General features: G+C 31.3%; 1 protein-coding gene across 1 annotated transcript in view; it reads left to right on the plus strand.

Annotated features, from left to right (window-relative positions):
- The window catches only part of LOC140062082 (uncharacterized), a 52,596-nt gene extending 28,707 nt beyond the window's left edge, over positions 1-23,889 (plus strand). Inside the window, exons 36-68 of the mRNA XM_072108128.1 lie at positions 356-631; positions 1,129-1,398; positions 1,667-1,687; positions 1,899-2,065; positions 2,313-2,769; positions 2,895-3,029; positions 3,147-3,197; positions 3,350-3,504; positions 3,668-3,754; positions 4,700-4,829; positions 4,983-5,134; positions 5,270-5,489; positions 6,040-6,593; positions 6,846-6,932; positions 7,069-7,339; positions 7,454-7,620; positions 7,716-7,873; positions 7,996-8,257; positions 8,834-8,920; positions 9,023-9,134; positions 9,250-9,404; positions 9,635-9,863; positions 10,108-10,268; positions 10,401-10,514; positions 11,835-12,125; positions 15,480-15,628; positions 15,922-16,037; positions 17,518-17,681; positions 20,060-20,143; positions 20,340-20,463; positions 21,600-21,754; positions 21,870-22,009; positions 22,123-23,889. Of these exons, the coding sequence (XP_071964229.1) occupies positions 356-631; positions 1,129-1,398; positions 1,667-1,687; positions 1,899-2,065; positions 2,313-2,769; positions 2,895-3,029; positions 3,147-3,197; positions 3,350-3,504; positions 3,668-3,754; positions 4,700-4,829; positions 4,983-5,134; positions 5,270-5,489; positions 6,040-6,593; positions 6,846-6,932; positions 7,069-7,339; positions 7,454-7,620; positions 7,716-7,873; positions 7,996-8,257; positions 8,834-8,920; positions 9,023-9,134; positions 9,250-9,404; positions 9,635-9,863; positions 10,108-10,268; positions 10,401-10,514; positions 11,835-12,125; positions 15,480-15,628; positions 15,922-16,037; positions 17,518-17,681; positions 20,060-20,143; positions 20,340-20,463; positions 21,600-21,754; positions 21,870-22,009; positions 22,123-22,408 (5,987 nt within the window). The 3' untranslated portion in view covers positions 22,409-23,889. The remainder of the gene's footprint in view (positions 1-355; positions 632-1,128; positions 1,399-1,666; positions 1,688-1,898; positions 2,066-2,312; positions 2,770-2,894; positions 3,030-3,146; positions 3,198-3,349; positions 3,505-3,667; positions 3,755-4,699; positions 4,830-4,982; positions 5,135-5,269; positions 5,490-6,039; positions 6,594-6,845; positions 6,933-7,068; positions 7,340-7,453; positions 7,621-7,715; positions 7,874-7,995; positions 8,258-8,833; positions 8,921-9,022; positions 9,135-9,249; positions 9,405-9,634; positions 9,864-10,107; positions 10,269-10,400; positions 10,515-11,834; positions 12,126-15,479; positions 15,629-15,921; positions 16,038-17,517; positions 17,682-20,059; positions 20,144-20,339; positions 20,464-21,599; positions 21,755-21,869; positions 22,010-22,122) is intronic.
- The last annotated feature ends 825 nt before the right edge of the window (positions 23,890-24,714 follow it).

The following is a 24,714-nucleotide window of genomic DNA, read 5'->3' on the forward strand; positions in this document are numbered from 1 at the left end:
TGTACATTTTGTTATTTTTTTCAGTAGTTTATTTTTTTTATATAATTTGTTGTCTCATATGTGAACTAATAAGAGTATAAAATAACAAAAGGATATAACATACATCTCAGGTCATAGCTTGTACAATTCAATTATAAAGAATATATCAATGCATTCAAGAAATTTCAGTGTATATTTGTTCCTATAGTAATAATTGTATTATATATAATAATGAAGCCATGCCTCCAAATGTATCTTCCTTGTTATAATAAAACACATTTCCTTGCCTTTGCACTTCTTACTGAAGCTATCTGGGATGTCATGTTGTGGATTTTGCTTATTGTGTTACCTGCATGTTTGCTTCGCTTAAATATAGAGCCTGACGTTGTCCAGAATGCTAAAGTACAGCAAGTGAGCAATTCATTGATATTGTCCTGGAATCCACCTGATGGAAAATGTACAAATTATCAAGTAAACCTAACTTCTTCTGGATCTGATGACTCTGAAATCAGAATACTAGATCCAGACAAGGCCATGATAAAGTTCTCAGAACTTCAGTTTGAGCAAGAATACACAACTAATATTTTTACATTGGTTGAAGATGTCCAAAGTGAACCAGTTGTTTTTACTAACAAAGTAATGTCTCTTGAAAGTGAGTGACATAAACTCTCTACAGTATTTGTTTAATATTCCAGTTCATTTTTTATTTATTTTTTTATTTTCAAGTAGTTTGGCTTTAATGTTGGATTTATCTTGTATATATATGGTTCACATTCATTCATACTGCTTGTTCTCTTGTTTGTATATATATGGTTCACATTCATTCATACTGCTTGTTCTCTTGTTTGTATATATATGGTTCACATTCATTCATACTGCTTGTTCTCTTGTTTTATACAATGTTTAAAAGGTTCTAAAGTATGTAATCCTGTCGTACCTTTGTAAATGTAGAAATAGGTAATTGCTGATGTATGTACCATTATTGTGATCTGAATAAGTTAAGCTTTGTTTGGTTATTTGATAATATTTCAATATTTCTATAGTCTTTTTTAAATCTTCTTTACATACTGCTTGTATTATTAAGCTGTTATCATGTGTTACATGTAAAGCCAATGGAATTGATTTACTGATAATGAATTTCAATTGCAGAGCCTATGGCAGTAATTGAAGCAAAAACAGAAACTACTCTAAATACAATTGTAGTAACCTGGAAAAAGCCAAATGGAAATTATACAGGCTTTAAAGTGGTATGTGTAATGGCAGACAATAAAGAGGCTAAACCAATAGAAAAGGTTGTAGCATCAGATGTGTTTAAGGCAGAATATGGTGACCTTGAGCCAGGGAAAGAATATGATATTCAAATTTGGTCTTTAGACAAAGATGTACTTAGTGAGCAAGTTAAATTAAAGGACAAAACAAGTAAGGATACCTTTAAATAATTTCTGTCAACAAGTAGTTTCATACTGGTAATTATTAAAATTACTAAAGATGTATTGTCTGCCCTCCCAGCAAAGAGTGTTAGATCATTATCTAGATAAGTGTCATTCTGGAGGTACCACCTCATGTTAGGTGACTACCACTTTTCTACCCATTGAGTCCAATTGCATGTTGTTAGATATCTAGAGCAAATTCATAATACATAATTATACAGCGTTTATTTGTGACTCTTTTAAAATACTTTTTTCAGAATCTGACAAACCAGAGACACGTGAGTGAAAATATTTGTATTTAAAAAAAAAATTGTTTTTGTTTGAATACTATGAAATTTATAGCATTACTGTATGTAAAAATGTAATGGATAAGTAAAAAATATAGAATATGTTTAAATTCAGATTTATTTTTTTTATTACAAAGTTGTTTGAGGTGGTAGAGCAATATTGGTATTTATTTACTTTTTTTTATTTATTTATACTTTTTAGAAGGTGAATGGAAAGTTGTTGTCAATACTTGCAAAGATTCTAAACCTGTTGGTAATGGATTGATTCATCTGGTTGTTTATGGAAAAGATAACAAGTCAAAACAAATCCTACTAACTGAGGAAACAGAGCATAACTTGTTTGAGGCAGGAGCAACTGATGAGTTTGAGGTAAACTTTTCTGATATCTTCAAAATGTCCCTTGATTAGGCATTTCTATTCAGACAAATACTTTATAAGTAACTACTATAATACAGAAACAATATTGGTTAATGCATACAAATACAGAACTACAATGAACAATTTCTATCATGGGTTTAAGTAAGACGGGGATGCAGATATTTATAACAGAAGTATGTTATTTCTTTATAGATTATATTTGTTTTATTGGGTTATGTGACACTTATGTATTTATCAGGTAAATGTTGGTGACATTGTTGAAATTTATAAAATACGCATTGGCATGGAAGAAGAAAGGTGTTGGGAAGGTTGGCACGTTCATGATATTTCTATGGTGGACAAACACACTGAAGAAAAATTAATATTCAACTTTGATCGTTGGTTGTCTCGTTATCAAGATGATTTTGATATCGTTCGTGAATTGCCTGCAATACGGGAAAATCAAGATGTGTTACCAGTAAACGTTTATCTAGTAAAATTAGATGTTGGAGATCATTTAGCATGTTATACAGATGCTAATGTTTGGATTACTCTTCATGGTGAACGTGGGGACTCTGGTAGAAGATTACTATATAATGCATTGGAGAAACCAACATCAAAGTTTATGAAGAGCCAAAGAAATACATTTAAAGTTGAAGCAGTCAATTTAGGAGAGATTAAGATGGTTCAAGTATCACATGATGCTATAGGCTATGGTAAAATCATTAAATTGTTAATATAAAAAACAGTTTTATTTGAATTTAGTTGTGTCAGCAATATTATGCTTTAAAGTCATTATATTTGTTTTATTTCATCTTTAATATATTGTTTCATTTTTAAGGGTCGGGAATGTTTATTGAACATTTTGAAATTAAAAAAAGTACTGATGCAAAAGAAGAATATTATTTCCAATGTAATGAATGGCTTGATGACCATGTAGGAGAGAGAAAAACAGAAATGAATTTTAAATTATTTGGTGCGTAACTTTTGACTTGTTGATCTAAAATGAAATAGAAACTAAGATATGATAAGGTGAAAAATCATGTTTTGATTTGATTCAAATGTTAATAGTATACCATCAATAATTTTATAGGTGTACGACCAGTTTTCAAAGAAGAGTTGAAGGAGGATAAGCCAGATTCAAGTAAATGTTCTTATTTTACTTTATGTAACAGTTAAATAATTGATGTTCTGCAGTATTAGTTAGCATAGGTTTACACACCACACATTTATTTACATTGCACATTTGATATATTTGATTGAATGGAAAAAATCATATATTTTCTTTAAATACAGAAGGAACATGGAAGGTAACTGTAAGGACAAGTGAATATGCTGATGCAGGCACAAGTGCTAAAGTTTATTTGACTATCTGTGGTGTCAAAGGTGATTCTGATCCACTCCATTTAGATATTGATGAATTTGTACCAAATGGACATGCTTCTGTAAAGGTAAGTCAGGTCTGGAATTACTATCAATTTACTGTTTTCAATTTTATCTCTTATTTCATGATGCTTGCTCTTTTGGCAGGTATAAAAACATGGCCCTTGCAAATCTAAAACAAAATTGAAGATAGCATGTATAATGTGTATTTAATATAAATTGCAATTTTAGGTAGATGCTGGTGATATTGGGGAAGTTCAGAAAGTTCGATTAACACATGACAATTCAGGAGATAATCCAAATTGGCATGTAAATGAGGTAAATAGTTACAATCAGGTTTATAGTATCAAAATACATCTACAGTATATACATGTATAGTAAAGTTTGTTACTTTCTAGAATTAAAATAAACCTTTGGATTTATTATTCACAGTATTCAATCATTAAATAGTGGATTTTTAAATGTTTCACAACCAGGGAATACCATAGAAACATAATAGAGATGATAGAGTTTTAAAAGCAATGAGGCTAAACTGCCGATAATGATTGGAGTAAGCCAATACCGTATATTGGTGCAATGAGGCTAAACTGCCGATAATGATTGGAGTAAGCCAATACCGTATATTGGTGCAATGAGGCTAAACTGCCGATAATGATTGGAGTAAGCCAATACCGTATATTGGTGCAAAGAGGCTAAACTGCCGATAATGATTGGAGTAAGCCAATACTGTATATTGGTGCAAAGAGGCTAAACTGCCGATAATGATTGGAGTAAGCCAATACCGTATATTGGTGCAAAGAGGCTAAACTGCCGATAATGATTGGAGTAAGCCAATACCGTATATTGGTGCAAAGAGGCTAAACTGCCGATAATGATTGGAGTAAGCCAATACCGTATATTGGTGCAAAGAGGCTAAACTGCCGATAATGATTGGAGTAAGCCAATACCGTATATTGGTGCAAAGAGGCTAAACTGCCGATAATGATTGGAGTAAGCCATTACCGTATATTGGTGCAAAGAGGCTAAACTGCCGATAATGATTGGAGTAAGCCAATTGAGATACCGTATATTGATGATTCTGGTGCAAGTCAATAAGTTCAATGTACTGTCTGGTTACACTTCATCTTTACATCTTGTGTCCTATGTTTTGACACAGTTTGCAGAAACATGTCCAATAAAACTGTATAAAATAAATAATAATTATTATTTAGTATGTAGTTTTTTTTTAGAATTTGCTTAATAAATGTGCTCTTTCTACTAAAGATTATGATTGAAGATGAACTAAGCAAAGATGCTTATAAATTTCGATTTGATTCTTGGTTGACTTATGATAAACAAGGTTTTGATGTGTTAGAAATGCCAGTTCTTTTGCCTGATGTAGAACCGCCACAAGGTGAGCAAACAAGTATTTGTATTGAACTGTTTATAACCCTACTCAGTGTTGTAGAAAGAATTATTCAGAATCTCCAAATTATACTATGTATAATGTAACCTGCAGTCTAATTCTTTCGAAATGTAGTTCATTATAATATTTTTTACATTGCAGTTTTTATGTATGAATTACGAACAATAACAAACAAAGAGGAAGATGCGGACACAGATGGAAATGTTAGTGTTATCATGTATGGAGAGTTTGGAAACACTGGCAAAAGAACACTTGTGAAATCCAATAAGGAAACACCATTTATGTATGGCCAGGTATATTGTGTTCACTTTAATCACGTCTGTAACTATTAATTTCTTTAAAAATATGTTTGTTTTATCTATATTGATGTTTCTATATTTGCCATTATATGTCCTTTTAATCATTTATAAAAATTATTACTTTCAAAGGAGGATACATTTTTGATCAATTCAGTTTCTTTGGGAAAACTTGAGAAAATGGTCTTCTATTTCCAAACTGATGTGGATCAAGAAGCATGGCTGCTAGATTATGCAACAGTTCGTGAAAATAAGATTTCCTTGACAGAAACCCGGTTTCCTTGTCATGATTGGCTTGGATTGAACCCAACCACTGGCAATGCTATTTTTGAGAAAGAACTAGTTGTTGAAGGTATAAACATAATTATGTGAGCTAGTGAAAATATTCATGGTCAACTGCATCTTTTTTGTTGGACCATCATTAGAGTTTTTTATACTTATTTATTATTTTGGTGACAATTCATAATCTTCCACCTCTTGCATTCAGGCATTCTATCACCTTGTCTAAAGCGTGGTTCCCACTAGCGACGCAACACAAGGACGTAACGCAACGCAAGTGAATTGACCAATCACAAACGATGGCTTATTCGCTTGTGATTGCTAACTGTCTATAACTTTGCTTGTCATTGGTTAAAAACGCTTGCAGTGCGTTTACGTCCTTGCGTTACGTTCTAGTGGGAACCAAGCTTTAGTAATTGAAATTAATAGAGTTGTTATGTCATCTATGTTGCCATGATTTTGACCTCAAAGAAACATTTTATGTTTGCCTGCAGTTCTTCCAACTCAGTAGAAATCACTACATGGCAAAATATAACCAGGCACAGAGAATAAGCAAACATTATAAACTTTAAAAAATGTTATTTTTCTAAACAAAAAAATTAAATATTGAGATTGTTTTGTAGGTGAACAATTTGTTGAAATTAATGAAGGCGATGAAGAAAAACCAGTCGATGACGGCGAGTCAAATTCTACAGGCAAGTGGTTAGTGTGGGTGACAACAGGTAGAGAAGACAATATGGGTACAGATGCAAATGTAACTATACAGGTTTATGGTAGAGAAGGCTCTAGTTGTATATTACCTTTGATTGAAGAACATACAAATGAAGATGATAAAGACACAGATAATGAAGAGATAAAGGAAGATGAAAACAACAGCAAGACTGAAGATGAAAAAGATGATGAGAACAAGACTGAAGAAGATAAAAATGATGATGAGAACAAGAATGAAGAAGATAAAAATAATGATGAAAACAAGAATGAAGAAGATAAAAATGATGATGAAAACAAGAACGAAGAAAAAGACGATGAGAACAGGAATGAAGAAGATGACGAGAACAAGAATGATGATAAATTTGAGAAGGATGGAGAAGAGAACAAAGCAGATGTGCAACAAACAACAAGTACAGATTGTAAAAAGGCTTCCAGATTCCCACCAGGGTCTGTAAAACAATTTGAGGTAAATATTTCTATACAAATTTTTGTTCAGCTATATTAGTTGGTTATAAAATGCTGTGGCTATCCTTAAGTGAGTGATTGTAAGATTAATTGACAGGCTATGCTTATGATGATCTAGCATATTGAATGATAAAATACCCCACAAAGATATCACATTAAAGTCAATTAACTTTGGTCATGGCATCTGAATTGGAATATTAATTGATTTGTTGTAGTAGTTGTACAAACCTACTTTTTTATTCTGTTATTTCAGATCGATGTTGGTGAAATTGGAAGTCTTTACAAAATTCGAATTGCTCATGATAATAGTGAACATGACCCTGATTGGTTTATTGAAAAGGTTTGAAAAAATATATGTAAAAAAAATAAAAATTGAGTTTTCATATATTCTGTATATTTTCATGACTTTGGTTTTAGCTTTACAAGAGTGTTCTTATTGTAGTATGAATGTATTACTATAACTGCCATTTTTGCAGATAAAAATGAAAGATAAAGATACACATCAAGAATTTCACTTCTTTGCTAATCGCTGGTTGAAAGAAGACAAGAATATCCATACTCTCAACAAAGAAGAAAAAGGAACATTAGATGAGGAAACAAAAGAGATTGAAAACAAAGATCAATCTTCAGTTAACGGTACAAAAGATGATCCAGCTAAAGCAAACAAACAAGAAGACAATATGGATGTTATTTGTGATACCTGTTTAGAGTTGGCTGCCATCAGACCAGATGCAACAATCCCATTAGGTTAGTGATTATTTTAAACAAAACCCGACTGTAATAAACAACAAATGACAATCAGTTGTTATTTACTAAACAGGATTATTTACTACAACATGTATTTTTGTTTTTTTCTCATAGTTAAGAAGTACATAGTTGCTATTAAAACTGGTAATCGAGGAGCATCTTGGACTGATGCATCTCCCTTTATAGTGATCTATGGGGAGAAAGGTGACAGTGGTAAACGACAACTAAACAGGTTACACATACCATCATCTCCAGAGAAACACAATTTTTACAAAAATCAGGTAAATTTTAACTCTTATTTTCAAGATCACGCTTGGGATAAGGGTCACCTTAAATATTGTATAGCAGTTGTAAAAGGTTTTGCTTTTCTTCATAGGTGAATATGTTTTCAATTGAAGCTGTGGACTTGATGAGACCAAACAAGCTGCTCCTGGGTCACAATGCAAAAGGTTATGGTGCAGGTTGGTTTGTGGAAGAAATCAACATCAAGGAAGATATTCATTCTCAAACACAATTTGTTTTTCCTTGCCAGAGGTCAGTATCCTAAAGTGGATGCTTAAAAATTTGATAAGTTGGATAAGAAAGATAAGGATGGTAGTTAAGAGAGAATAATTGGTGTGATGATAATCCTGATATACACATTTAATCTAAACTAGATGGTTTGATGATGGCGTCGAAGATGGAAAATTGGAACGGGAGATTATGTTATTGGGAGAAGTAGAATGCAATGACAATTCAACAAGTAAAGGAAATTGGAAAGTTTCAGTAAGAACTAACATGAAGTCATCGGATGATATGTCATCTCCTGTAACACTCATTGTGTATGACAGCAGAGGGCAGTATTCCTGCCATGCCTTTCTAAAAGGTGAGGAAAAGGACAAGAAGTTGTTTGATCCTGGTACTGAAGATAATTTTAAGGTAATAACAACTTTGTTTATTGAGAACCGACTGTGATACTGTCAAATATGTCTTAGATCTTAGGTATATGCTAGAAGTTATTTGCAAACAAATTATTTATATTTCAAAATAAATAAATAAATTGATTTCTGACATACAGTTAGTCCCCAAGCAAATTGTTTTTTTACTTTGAGAGGAAGTCTCAACTAAAATATTCTCTATAAAACAGTGCCTGCTGCATATTTTTTTTTAATCTAGAAGAAATTGCATGGATTCATCTATCTATTTTATGGTCATAAGAGACAGCTAACTGTACATTCAATTCCTTTCTTAGAAACAAATACATTTTTTTTTTTTACTTTATTACCTGTGTACCTATTTGCAGTCTGAGAGACAAATTGAGTGGTCATCTTTTTGTCACCATCATTTCACATACATCAACAAACATCTATGTACTTCCTGACACACGCATGAGTTTAGTTTTACATTGAAAGAGTCCTTTTATTATTATTATAACATTGTTCTTTGAATACTAAATACTAAGCTGTCTGCTATTTGCTGAATATAATGTTGTATATTATTTAATTTATATTTTAGATAAATGTTGGTAACATTGGAACTATTAGTAAAGTTAGAGTTGAAGTGAATCAGTCTCCAATCGACCCAAAACTTTATGTTGAGTGGGTAAGTGCAAATATACACATTCTTTGGTTTTATTAGCTTACATTTGTTTGCATGATCTCAGATAGTAGAAATAAATAATATTTAACTTTTGTACATTTACAGATAAAAATGGTTAATGACCAGACAGATGAAAATTTGAAATTTAACTTTGATTCACGGATAAAAATGAGCAAAGAGGCTGCAGTTGTAAGAGGTGACACTATTGTAAAACAAGGTATTTGAATTAATATGTACATACCAAATCAAACAGTGAGTAACACAATAACACGTCCAGTCTAAGATGACTGCACATAATTTGAAACTTAAACTCTATTTGTTTTCAACCTTAGTTTTAATATACAAAGTACAATGCCACACTGGAGACAAAGAAAATGCTGGAACAGAAGCAACTCAAATATATTTGACAATAATGGGAAGTAATGGTGACACTGGTCGACGACTACTAATGGATTCAAACAATTTTGAAATGTTCAAAAAAGATCAGGTTAGAAAAGTATCTACAATATAACTGGAAATTATTAGGATATCTGTATTTTCAATTTTAGCAAATGGCCATGTAGCACATAATTAATAACACTACTAATAGTATTAAGAAATAAAATATACGTTGATAACTTTGAAATAGAGTCAGTATCAGTTGGTAAAATACATACTGTACAATCAAAGTAGAGAATGAAAAAATAAATACAAAATATCATTACAATCTTTTACTAGGTTGATAACTTTGAAATAGAGGCGGTATCAGTTGGTAAAATACATACAATCAAAGTAGAGAATGAACACAATGACCCATGGCTTCTGGAACAAGTAATAATCAAACAAGAAGATGAGAATAAAGTTATAAGATTTGATTGTTCAAGTTGGATTGGAGAAGATCAACAAGACGCTGATAATGATAGTGAAAATGAACTTATTGAACCTATCAAGTCATTTTTTGCTCAAGGTATTTCACAACACTGTGTGCAGACTGTCTTGTGTGTGATTGCATGATTTTTAATAGGTTGTCAAAAGTCAGAAAATAAAAATGTAGTCATTTGCATTGTTGTGCATAATATTGTTTACATTTCTGTGGTCATTGCATAATATGAAACAACTACATTATTGTCTTTATCAAACCATACCTTTCTTCTCAGTGAAATACAAATCTGTGTACAATAAATTTAAACTATCTTCATAATTTTTCTTAGAAAACTGGAAATGCTTTGTAACAACAAGTGACATTAATGATTGTGGAATGGATAAGGAGGTTCAATTGATTGCGTATGGTCAAAATGGAAAATCAAACACAATGCTTCTTGAAAATGGCAATAATGACAATTATCAACGAGGAAAAACAGCAGAATTTAAGGTTAATTACAGCACCAGTACAGTACATATGGATTTACTGGAGTTAGGGTTACCCTAACCAGTACAGTACATATGGATTTACTGCTGGAGTTCTTTCGTTGTTTATTTCAATCATTTTCATTTCTTTTTATAGGTGAATCCAGGCACATGGTTTGGGGATTTGGTTAAGATACGAGTAGCAGTCATAGATATAGATGAATCTGGTGAACAAACAGTGAATCAAACGGTGTCATGGCATCTTAACAAGGTACTTATTCAAGTTTATTCATAATAACAATTTTCACTGTTAATTATTCAAGTTTATTCATAATAACAACTTTCACTGTGGTACTTATTCAAGTTTATTCATAACAACAACTTTTACTTTGGTACTTATTCAAGTTTATTCATAATATTACAACTTTCACTTTGGTACATATTCAAGTTTATTCATAACAACAACTTTTACTTTGGTACTTATTCAAGTTTATTCATAACAACAACTTTTACTTTGGTACTTATTCAAGTTTATTCATAATAACAACTTTCACTTTGGTACATATTCAAGTTTATTCATAACAACAACTTTTACTTTGGTACTTATTCAAGTTTATTCATAATCAACTTTCACTGTGGTACTTATTCAAGTTTATTCATAACAACAACTTTTACTTTGGTACTTATTCAAGTTTATTCATAATAACAACTTTCACTTTGGTACTTATTCAAGTTTATTCATAACAACAACTTTTACTTTGGTACTTATTCAAGTTTATTCATAATAACAACTTTCACTGTGGTACTTATTTAAGTTTATTCATAATAACAACTTTCACTTTGGTACTTATTCAAGTTTATTCATAATAACAACTTTTACTTTGGTACTTATTCAAGTTTATTCATAACAACAACTTTTACTTTGGTACTTATTTAAGTTTACTCAAAATAACAACTTTCACTGTGGTACATAGTCAAGTTTATTCATAATAACAACTTTTACTTTAGTACTTATTCAAGTTTATTCATAATAACAACTTTCACTGTGGTACATATTCAAGTTTATTCATAATAACAACTTTTACTTTGGTACTTATTCAAGTTTATTCATAATAACAACTTTTACTTTGGTACTTATTCAAGTTTATTCATAATAACAACTTTCACTGTGGTACTTATTCAAGTTTATTCATAATAACAACTTTCACTGTGGTACTTATTCAAGTTTAGTCATAATAACAACTTTCACTGTGGTACTTATTCAAGTTTATTCATAATAACAACTTTCACTGTGGTACTTATTTAAGTTTATTCATAATAACAACTTTCACTGTGGTACTTATTCAAGTTTATTCATGATAACAACTTTCACTGTGGTACTTATTTAAGTTTATTCATAATAACAACTTTCACTGTGGTACTTATTCAAGTTTATTCATGATAACAACTTTCACTGTGGTACTTATTCAACTTTATTCATAATAACAACTTTCAATGTAAACTGAATTTGGCTAGGACATGATTGACACATAACTAGCAGCATTTGAATTTACTTTCCTTAACAAATGTTTTTTCTTGCTTCTGAATTTAGGTGGAGATTTTGGATGAGGGCTCTGATAAAAAGCACATATTTGAGTTCAACAAATGGTTTTCAAAAACAGAGGAAAAAAGTGATGTCATCAATGAATTACCAGCTTTGATAAAGAATAATAATCCTTTACCATTGGTGGAATACAAACTAACTTTTCACACAGGGTATGATAAACAATCTGCAACAGATTCTAATGTGTTGGTCACTATATTTGGTTCAAATGGAGACACCGGTTCAAGACAACTTTTGACAACTATAGATGGAGGAGATCAATTTGATAAACCAGATAAGGTAAAGATCTGTCTCTAAAATAGCATTTTAATCTAGAACGTAATTTTATTAGGTGATCATTTAGAATAAAATGATCACCTATTGTTATTGTATGAAATCTTTGTTATTGGTTATCCGCCTCAAGCGGATAACCTTTGTTATTGTAGTGTTACTTTTTTTTTTTATTATTCTTCTTTCTTTCTCGGATTTTGTGCACGCGTTTTCTCTTTAACGTGTTAACATAACATGTTGTAACTTCGTCAACATATAGACATTTAACTGAAGATGTACTGCCAAGCTTTTTGACAATGTCAGATCCGCGTAGCGTAAGTTACGCGCGATTTTTTGAAAATCTTAAATCGGTCATAACTTCGAAACCGATAAATATTTTTTAACGAAATTTTCAGCCACGTTTTCTTCACATCAATAGCTAACTTTTGGAATGTTTAACAAATTTTTGGAGATTAGAAAGTTTTCGCATAAATTGCGTTTGAAATATTTTACTCTTCTTATTTTGTGCACGCTGTTTCTCTTCAACGTGTAAACATAATATGTTGTAACTTGTTCAGCATTTAGACATTTTACTGAAGTTGTCCAGCCAAGCTTTTTGACGATGTCAGAGCCGCGTAGCGTAAGTTACGCGTGATTTTCTGAAAATCTTAAATCGGTTATAACTTCGAAACAAATGAATATTTTTTAACGTCATTTTCAGCCACGTTTGCTTCACATCAATAGTTAACTTTTTTAACGCTACCGCAATTTGTATCATTAGAAAGTGCGCGCGTAAATGGCGTTTGAAATTTTAAAATGCTTCAAATCAATTTCTGATTAAATTAGAGCACGATTCAGGTCATTTTAAGCGTTTAAAAAATTGCCACTGGTGCGCACATTTTTACGCGCGCACGGCGCAGGGAACACGTTTGAGCCTTTCTTTTACACGATTTGTGTTTTTAAATCTTCGGTTAACAATTTTACGTTATTTTATTCACTTTTCAACTTGAAATGGCGTTCTACGAGCACGTTAAACATGATAGGTTGCGCACGAAAACATGATAGGTTGCGCACGAAAACGTCAACAAATTGTGAAAATGTTGCAAAATATGTCTACTTTTAAAAATGAAACAGTTCATCAGAATGCAAGGTTACCCCCATTTTTTATTTTATTTTCTTGCAGTGTATGAATCATAGGTGTGATTTATTATAGTCTTGAATGTTAAAAAGTGTTTGATGGCTACATTATTTGCATATTAAATGTAATTTTTGAAATAATTATCATCAAACAAACATAAACATATTCAAAGAGCAAAACAATAAACATAACGTTTATCTTTTTTCTTTACATGTTAATATATAAAACTTGAAAGTATGCACTTTCATAATATGTAACTGTTTAAAATTTGTGAAGATTTCATCATAGTAAAAATTATGATTTAAGTTCATTATGTAATAATCAACTTGCATCGAGGGGGTTCACGACATACCGATTGAACGAGGATTCTTTCTTCGGATTTTCTTCAGCAGGTGCTCATATGGCTCGATGTGTAGTGCAACCGACTTTGGTATCAGATGTACCGGGTTCGAGTCCCGTCACGGGAAAACAATTAATTAAAAGGGTTTAGTTGGTTATTACACTGAGAGGGCAGTTTTAATTTTGAATAGCCTACTTTTTTTGGAAAAGTCATAACTTGGAAGTACTTGAATACGCAAGATACGCTTTGTTGCTGGCGGATAACCAAACTCGTCCTCAAGTGACGAGTTTAAGATCTAGTTATTTATTACTTTCTGTACAGATTTTGTGTAACAGATATCTCAAAAAGTTTAATGTCAATGATTACCAAAATTTCACAATGTCTTTCAAATACTTTAACTTAGTTCTAATAAGCTTTTCAGCGTGATCACTCAACCGTGACGTAATTTATACGCCATTTTGTGAAATCACATTATCAATCATATCTCCATAATTAATTATCACATATTAATGTAATTCACTAAACGTAAACTTCAGATCAAGTGTAAAAATATTAGCAAATAAAAACGCACGCACACGTAGGGTCATGCGCATGAAATCGCGCTTTAAAAATTTAAAAACCTCAAAATTAAGTTTTGATCAATTTAGAGCATGAATTAGGCCATTTGCGTGTTTCAAAAAATTACTGCGCAAAAAATTTTTTTTGCGCGCGCGATACTTAAAAAGCGTAAAAAATACGAATTTTTTTTACAAATCGCATTCTACTCACCATCTTTAGTACATTCACCAAATTTGAGTCAGTTCCGATATAAAATAACGCTATACGAGCAGGTTCAAAATGACAAAATGCGCAAATTAATTGCATCAAAGTGTTGAAAATGGTGAAAATAAGGCATTTTAAAAATGAAAATAATTCTTCAGAATGCACGATGACCCCCAATTTTTTTTAATTATTCTGGAAGCCATTGAGTTCTAGATATAAATTCATGTACACATTTGACGTACAAAATGTTGTGAGGTCACCAAATGGCCACTCGAATTAAAAAATTAGGTTTTTTTCTCTTTTGTCATAGATTATCACATTCAACTGAGCGCATCTCGGTTATTTTGTGCCCGATTTTCGATAATTCTTTTGTATATGATTGCTCAATTAATAATCTTATCTTTCTCATGAGTTGTCTAAATTTTAATTTTGAATACGTCATCACGCGTAAAAACTTGAATAACGTAGGTCGTGTAATTTCACCTACACCATACATTTGAATATCTTACAGCTCTTCCGAATTAAATTTGACCTTGATGATTATAATTTATTATGAAAGCTGATGAAATGTAGATATGAATTCATATAAAAATTAAGCCTATCGGATGTTTTGATGTTATGAAATGGCCAGTTGAAGTTAAAAAGTAGTTTTTTTCTCTCTTTCGTCAAATTTATACAAATTTCAAAGAGTGCGCAGTGCGCTTCTACGTGTCACATTCTCTTCCAATCCTTATATTTATTTGCTCAATTCATTATCTTTTGAAATTGTCATCTTCGAGTTTATTTTGATAATTCCATCATACCAAAAAATTATAACATGATGTGTGTCCCGTAATTTCACCTATACTACACTGTATATAGATATACAGTATATACTGTATATTGTATATGGCATATAATAGGCACAACTCAACACTATAAACATATAATAGGATGGAATGTATCATCATTTTCCGATCGTATGATAACGTACGTGCATGTTTAAAACAAATTATTTTCAGTAATTAATTAATTAATGTCAATAAAATGATAAAAATGATCACCTATAATTCGTCAAAGTGACGAATTAAATTCTAGTTATATATAAATTAATTATTTGTTTTATATTTTTCTCTCTCTTTGTGGAAAACCCATTTTTTTTCAGAATGATTCATTTCTGTTTGAGGCAGTGACAGTTGGAAAAATAAAGCATGTATTGATTGAAAAAGGTCCAGGAAAGCCGTGGCAACTAGAGAAACTAATTGTGAAAGAAGGTCAATATTCAAATGAGGAAATGATTTTTAAATGCAATAAGTATGTATTTATTATTTTACAGAATTACTAATTTAAATTTAATATTATATCATGACTGATCTGTTTATTTATAAAATTGTATATATTTTTATTGATTGATTGTTCATTTACATGATCAACACGGCCATTTTGTTTCTTATATAAATATCAAACAGTTCTTGTTTTGGATAGTTTATTGTTCACTCATAGAAATGGTGAAATATCTACCACCAATCATCATTACCTTAAGATTTTGAGAAAACATTATAGCAATGTATACTTAACTGATTTTTATTTATTAATAATTATAACAGATGGATTGGGAGCTCAGAATTACCTGAAGACAATTCAAACATTTATCTGGAAGAGTATCAAGTGCAATCCAGTCTCTTTGTAGATACAGAGATTGTTGAAGCCAAGCCACAAACAAGTAAGATCTATATCTTTCAGGTTTTTTTTAAATATTTACCCAAAAATAAGTTATAAACATATATAAAACATACTATATCAAGGGAAGGGCTATATATATATATATAGTAATAATGTAACTATATACCCACAGCATTGTCATTTTTTTTCAGTAATTTGCCTTTGGATTTATATATATATATATATATATATATATATAGTAATAATGTAACTATATATATATATTATATATATATATATATATATATATATATATATATATATATAAATCATACTGTAAATTATAGAAACAGTGCTCATATTCGGAACATGATCTCATAATCGCGTCGAGCATAGCTCATTGGCGAAAGTTCCGTATTTTTTAGTTGTATGAAAAAATGTCTCTGGCTGGATTCGAACCTGCAACCTCTCGCTTACAGGGCGAGTATCATACCACTAGACCACAGAGCCATATATGGTATTATCACAGATTTTCACCCACCAGATACATTCTCTCATACAACAAACGCCCTCACAATCAGTGGATCAGGCTTAACAAGTCAGATTAAATTCCAACTTTAATTCGCAACGGTTTTTAAATAATATTGTGTATATGTAAATCAATGATGTTGCGTAGCACTGTGTAAATTATATATAAATCATACTGTAAATTATAGAAACAGTGCTCATATTCGGAACATGATCTCATAATCGCGTTGATTGTGAGGGCGTTTGTTGTATGAGAGAATGTATCTGGTGGGTGAAAATCTGTGATAATACCATATATGGCTCTGTGGTCTAGTGGTATGATACTCGCCCTGTAAGCGAGAGGTTGCAGGTTCGAATCCAGCCAGACATTTTTTCATACAACTAAAAAATACGGAACTTTCGCCAATGAGCTATGCTCGACGCGATTATGAGATCATGTTCCGAATATGAGCACTGTTTCTATAATTTACAGTATGATTTATATATAATTTACACAGTGCTACGCAACATCATTGATTTACATATACACAATATTATTTAAAAACCGTTGCGAATTAAAGTTGGAATTTAATCTGACTTGTTAAGCCTCCACTGATTGTGAGGGCGTTTGTTGTATGAGAGAATGTATCTGGTGGGTGAAAATCTGTGATAATACCATATATGGCTCTGTGGTCTAGTGGTATGATACTCGCCCTGTAAGCGAGAGGTTGCAGGTTCGAATCCAGCCAGAGACATTTTTTCATACAACTAAAAAATACGGAACTTTCGCCAATGAGCTATGCTCGACGCGATTATGAGATCATGTTCCGAATATGAGCACTGTTTCTATAATTTACAGTATGATTTATATATATATATATATATATAGTAATAATGTAACTATATATATATATGGCACTAACATATAGAATTGATAATCTTTAAAAAAAAAAGATATCAAAACATAGTTCATAATGTCATTTTAGCTGTCAAAATCGTGCCATTGATACTTGGTTATTAACATTATTTTGTAGATGGTAACTGGAAGTTAATTGTAACTACTGGAGAGAGTTCCGAATTAAAAGAAATTGGTAAAATGACTTTGACTGTAATTGGTACTGAGTCATGTTCTGAAGCAGAAATGTTAGGTCAAGACAGACAAACCAAATTCCAACCAGGAACAACAGATGAATTTGATGTATGTATTTACATGTTCATTTGTATGTTAAAACAATAAGAAAAATGATTTATCATCGTAATCATATGTTAATTTGATATACTAGATGGTACGCTCGCTTCGCCCATCTAGGTCGTGTCCACAGATGGTTCTCGAATACACAATAATTTCAGCTTAAAAAAACAGGCGATTTCAAATGTACGTAACGCAGGACTATAGTACATTGTCGTTTACAGAGACGAATAAATAGACACGATGATTTATGTTAAATTAGCACCCTGGGAATTAGGCCTTGACTTAAAAAAATGAGTCCAAATTTTTTATTTGAACTCATTTAAACAAACCCAATTTGTGTTTAGTATATAACATTAGAGTTGAGGGATGGGGAAGAGGATGGGAAGAAAAATTTTAAAATATATTCTCTATCCACTTAGTAACGAAATATTGTTTTAAATGTTGTATAGGCCTATTAATAATATACCACTAAACACAGTAAAACATTTACGATTTATAATACTTTTTTAAAACTGTCCCTGTTATAGTAGTCAATTGAAATAGTAAAGTACATGTAACGATACACCACTGCGACGTTTATATTTTTTATAATTTAATTAATTAATACAAACGTTGAGAAGCAACTGTCAGTAATCTAACCACAGTCACAGTAATAAATGTTCTTTGTATATTTTGTTTATATATCGTAACCACATTCACAGTAAGACAATTTCTATTCAAATGGCGACCAAAAATGGTTAATACATACAGTATTTACAATATTGTCAAAGTATTGCAATACTATATATAAGTTTTATTCTCCAAGGCCCATAAATTTATCGACTTGTGTTAAACCAAAGGCTCATAAATTTACCTACAAACTGGGAGATTGGAATGCTCCGTTCATCGCAAATCAATGCATTTGCATAAACGTATATTAAATCTATCAAAATAGTATTTTTTAAAGAAAATCGGCCTGTCTTCAACATTATGATACTGTACTCGAGCTGTTCAACCGGTTTTCAGCTATTAACAACAATTATCGTAGGAGGAGATAGGAAAATGCGAAGTATCCTCGTATTATTGTGTGCAGGTATTTTTTCATGAGCACATCCATTAGACAGTGTATACCACGATCGGAAAACACCCCTATTTGGGGCAAATTGTTGAACCTAAATTCGTTTTAATTGTCAATAACTAATTATCTAACTAAATTTAATTAGTAAACAGGGTTACATCAGGTGGTTAAAATCAGTACCCAGATTCTAACCAACTTTATATACCATCGAGTAAACATTCTAGAAATAACACGTGATTTACCGAATTTTGCCCTTACGTAAAATAGATACCTAAAAAACAAACAACTAAAATTATTTTAACCTAAATTTGTGATTTTAATTTACTTTATTTATTTACACAAAAAATACATATGAAAATAAAATAATAATAATGATCATCAGTAACAACCAAAAAATAAACAACACTCTATCTTTGAAAAATAGTACTTCTTTCCATATTGTAGAGAATATATATTTTGTATTTACAAATTCAATTCAATTTCAGTTGTCATTTGAGGTTTTAACCAAATACTTATTATTTTCTTCTTCAGTAGTGTAAATTTATTCTTGTAATTTTAAGCATCACTTAAAGATGTATTGTCCCTTTGACTAATTCCAAAAAAAAAGAAAAAAAAAGATTTCGAAAAAAACGTGGGTCATTTTGAAGTATCATAATAGTTATTAACTTTCACCAAAAATTAGTCCAAAAAAAATCCTTTAACTGAAATACAGACGTTTTTTTGTTCCAGTCAAAGTTTTCGATCAAAACATATTTCATAATGCAACACGTTTGTTTGGCTACTCTGTATGCATTATCATAAAACTTCCACGCGATCTGTGTGAGAACACTTTCTCAACCCTGACGAGTTGTAAACAATCCTAATTAGCATCATGCATAATGCATACTCGTGGTTTGAAATCTTTGTTTACTTTCGCTCACAACGAATGTTTGGGTTTTTTTGGCTCAAATTTTCGACTTAAAGTGAATAACTTTAATATTACTTTGATATGGCCAGTTTAAATTTAAAATATTTTGACCTTCATTTTTTTGTGTTTCAAGGGACAATCTTTAAGCATCCTCCAAATTATTCTTTTTAATATCAGTTGTTATAATGACATTGGGCAAAGTCAATACAAGCATCCTTTGATTTATTTCTCATAGTTCAAAATATTTCCAAAAGGAAAAATATTTTTTTTTTTAAATTAGAGGATGAGGACAAGAAAAAAAGAATATCCATAATAAATGTTATTTTTTGCTTGTTGGCTTGTGATTTCTTAGATAATCTTGTTGGCTTGTGATTTCTTAGATCCTTTGAATTGATAATGCAATTTTTAAACATTATTTAGGTTTTGTTAAATAATATTGGCCGTATTTGGAAGTTACGATTGCAACTTGATGAAGAATCTTCCAAATCATGGTTTGTAGAAAAGGTAAGTGTAGAGGAAGTAGTAAAATGGTGTATAAAAGCTATAAATATTTAAAGAATATTGAAAGTAATAACATCTATGATTTGTTTGTGCCATAATAAAGCCTGAACTCAGTGGATCAGGTGATGGTCTATTGATGGACAGAATTTCACTATTTTCCATTTATATTGTGTATAATAGGATTTTATTACATTTGTAGATTAAAATGAAAGATCAAGACACTAATGAAGAATTTAGTGCAAGGTTGAATAAATGGGTTGGTGTGAATTCCGGAAACATTCTAGAGATTCCTGCAATTTGGCCAGAGCTTGAGGAACCTCAAGGTAATTAGATGCAGGAATTATCTCAATGGTCAAAGTTAGAAAGTAAAAGTCAAAAGATGCAGGGATTATCTCAATGGTCAAAGTTAGAAAGAATATGTCATAGATGCAGGAATTATCTCAATGGTCAAAGTTAGAAAGTATAAGTCAAAAGATGCAGGTTATCTCAATGGTCAAAGTTAGAAAGAATATGTCATAGATGCAGGAATTATCTCAATGGTCAAAGTTAGAAAGTATAAGTCAAAAGATGCAGGTTATCTCAATGGTCAAAGTTTGACTGTATAAGTCAAAAGATGCAGGGATTATCTCAATAGTTAAAGTTAGAAAGTATAAGTCATAAGATGTAGAAATTATCTCAATGGTCAAAGTTTGACTGTATAAGTCAAAAGATGCAGGAATTATCTCCATGGTCAAAGTTAGATGGAATACATTCATGCAATATGACTGAAGAGAAAGAAAGTATAAGTCATAAGATGCAGGAATTATCTCCATGGTCAAAGTTAGATGGAATACATTCATGCAACATGACTGAAGAGAAAGAAAGTATAAGTCATAAGATGCAGGAATTATCTCCATGGTCAAAGTTAGATGGAATACATTCATGCAATATGACTGAAGAGAAAGAAAGTATAAGTCATAAGATGCAGGAATTATCTCCATGGTCAAAGTTAGATGGAATACATTCATGCAATATGACTGAAGAGAAAGAAAGTATAAGTCATAAGATGCAGGAATTATCTCCATGGTCAAAGTTAGATGGAATACATTCATGCAATATGACTGAAGAGAAAGAAAGTATAAGTCATAAGATGCAGGAATTATCTCCATGGTCAAAGTTAGATGGAATACATTCATGCAATATGACTGAAGAGAAAGAAAGTATAAGTCAAAAGATGCAGGAATTATCTCCATGGTCAAAGTTAGATGGAATACATTCATGCAATATGACTGAAGAGAAAGAAAGTATAAATTCAAAACTTTAATGATCTGTAAAATATTGTTGACATTCTTAATTTTGGTAAAAGTAAGCTTTAAGGTTAGGTTAAGAACCTAAGCAAACCTTACCTACATGAGCTGTCAACATGTGTTATTGCTACTATGTATGGATAATATTATTACTGTCAACCTTATTGATTTAGTTATTGAGTACAAAATAGAAGTAAAAACTGGTAATGAAGAAGGAAGTGATCAAACAGAAAATGCCTACGTTACCATTTATGGAGACAAAGGAGATACGGGAAAAAGATATTTCTTTAACAATCTGGAAGATCAATCTAAATTTCAGAAAGACCAAGTAAGATTATACCTTTTCATTCATCAAAATATTTGTCTCAAAATTAAAGAAGAAAATAATAATAACAAATCATCATTTTACATAAACAGTAATAAATGGTTAATTTTTCCAACAGACAGACACATTTATTATAGAAGCAGTCTCTGTTGGTGATCTTACTAAGTGTGTCATAGGTCACGATGGAAAAGCATGGTTGTTATCAAATGTCAAGATTACCAATGACTCCACAAAGGAATATGTGTTTCAGTGTAACAAGTACGTATTTGGAAATGTATTAATCAGTAGATAATTAATCCTTTATTAATGCTAATATTTGTTTATTTACACTATTAAAAGTGCAATGTCTAACCATCTTCAATATCTCTCAGGTGGCTTACAGCAAATGATGGAGATAAAGCAGAACAGCTCTTAACCATTGAAGCTGTTCAAGAAGATGACAAAGAAAGTGCTGAGGATACTGATAAGAAAAGTGACAAAGATGATCAAAATGATGACGAAAAGGAAGATGATGACAAAAACAACGATGATGAAAACAAAGATGATGATGATGAGGATGGCAAAAATAGTGATGATGACAAAAATGGTGATGATGATGCCAAAAATGGTGATGATGATGGCAAGGATGATAAGGATAATGGAAATAATGACAATTAATAGATCATAAAGGACAACAGTGCTGAGCTTGCAGAATCGATCAGTTGCCCTAGCTTAATCCAAAAATGTGCGTAATGCAACTAACGATCTAATGCTTCAAAGTGTGTTTCTCACATTTTGTCTATTTTAATCGTTTTATAGTACTACAGTATTATAGTTGTAGGATTGTTTAGTAACAATTTGTATAGTCCGTTGTACATAACCATTTGACAAGTAAAACCAGTATTGAACAAATCATTATAATACAATTTGTACAGTAGTCTCTTACATGCTGTACTATATGTTACCAAAGAAACTGTTTAGTAGGTTTTTAATCTCAAACATTAAAACCATATTCAGCACACATGGATCATGTTCTAGTATGTAAGACCTACTAAGTTCATGTATGTACTTGGAAAACACTTCAGTCGGAGGATGAGGCTATGAGTTTCACAAGACAAGATGACACAGATGTCATTCATGTCTCTTTTCATCCAAACAGGTGTTGTGCCTTCCTGCATTTTTTTCAGTTGGTACTAATATATAGTTTGTGGATTTATTTATAGTCTTTAGCTGTAAATCACTGAATAGTAGTAGAGAACCTAGACATTACATAATAGTAATTTATGTACAGTAGCAACATTTTCTCACAAATATAATAGTATTGAATTATTATGGTATGTTGATGTAAATAACCAGTATTGTTAATCGATCAAACTAAATGTTAAAAAACCAGAAACGAAATACATTAAACCTTAGAGGACACTTTCCCGTGAAACAACGAGAAGAAGTAACCCCTTATGGGAACAATGGTTCTCCTTTAGTCATAATACTTTTTTTTTCATTATGTTAGATCAAAGTCTAAGTGTTAATTGAGTGATATAATATGGTTTCTCCCTTTCTTGGGGTTATGAAACAACCCTGAAAGAGTGGAATTCTACGTAAAACACTAAAATAAAACAGTTTTGGTCACATCGTTAGTTGTGGTTCCCTTATAGAGTCAAAGTTATTATTGTATCAAGACACTCTGGATACTTCTCTCTTTCCTGTAGTCATGAAACAACCCGGAAAGAGTGGAATTCCACGTAAAACACTAAAATAAAACAGTTTTAGTCGACTCGTTAGTTGTTGTTTCCTTTAGAGTCCAAGTTATTATTGTATCAAGACACTCTGGATGCTTCTTTCTTTCCTGTAGTCATGAAACAACCCGGAAAGAGTGGAATTCCACGTAAAACACTAAAATAAAACTATTTTAGTCACATCGTTAGTTGTTGTTTCCTTTAGAGTCCAAGTTATTATTGTATCAAGACACTCTGGATGCTTCTTTCTTTCCTGTAGTCATGAAACAACCCGGAAAGAGTGTCCACGTAAAAATTTAACACAAGTACAAACAAGTCAGACCATTTTTTTTCTTTAAAGTTCAAGTTATTATATAATATACAAAGGCACTCTGGATGTCTCTTCCTTTATCCGGAGCGTATGCGGGGTGAGGACGCACACCAAAAAAGCAACACTTGTCCAAAGGGTCCACTTGTTTAGACCTAGGCCGGACATTTTAAAGGAATAGTGCAATTTATGAGGACATGCATCTCAATTTTTAAAATGTTCATGTTTGTGAAGTTGGTTACTAGTTCCTAAGTTCCTTATTCAAATTCAATTAAAGGGACAGTCACAAATATTTTTTAAAACAGATTTTAATACGTAATAACTGTCTAATTGAGTTGTTATTGCATCAACATGTTAGCCTTGACCGGTTCTACTTCTTCCGGTCAAAGTTCAATAACATTTTATGCATTTACGCCCTCTACGGCGAATATGTAACTAGCTTTTACGAACGTTATAACCCTTGTTCTACTTAATATTTTCAAAATATTTTGGTATAGATCGATGACATTTTTGTATCTACGCCCTCTACGGCGAATAAGTAACTGGCTTTTACGAACGTTATAACACTTGACCTACTTAATTTTTTGGTAGAGTAGGTGAAGGGTCATCGATCTATACCAAAATATTTTGAAAATATTAAGTAGATCAAGTGTTATACGTTCGTAAAAGCTAGTTACTTATTCGCCGTAGAGGGCGTAAATGCATAAAATGTTATTGAACTTTGACCGGAAGAAGTAGAGGAGGTCAAGGCTAACATGTTGATGCAATAACAACTCAATTAGACAGTTATTACGTGTTAAAATCTGTTTTTAAAAATATTTGTGACTGTCCCTTTAATTGAATTTGAATAAGGAACTAGGAACTATAGTAACCATGAACTTCACAGACATAAAATGTTCTTAGCTGAGTCAAGTGCACTTAGTTGCCAAAGTGCGAGCCAT

The sequence above is a fragment of the Antedon mediterranea genome, chromosome 11 (genome assembly GCF_964355755.1).
Source record: "Antedon mediterranea chromosome 11, ecAntMedi1.1, whole genome shotgun sequence".
Lineage (NCBI taxonomy): Eukaryota > Metazoa > Echinodermata > Crinoidea > Comatulida > Antedonidae > Antedon > Antedon mediterranea.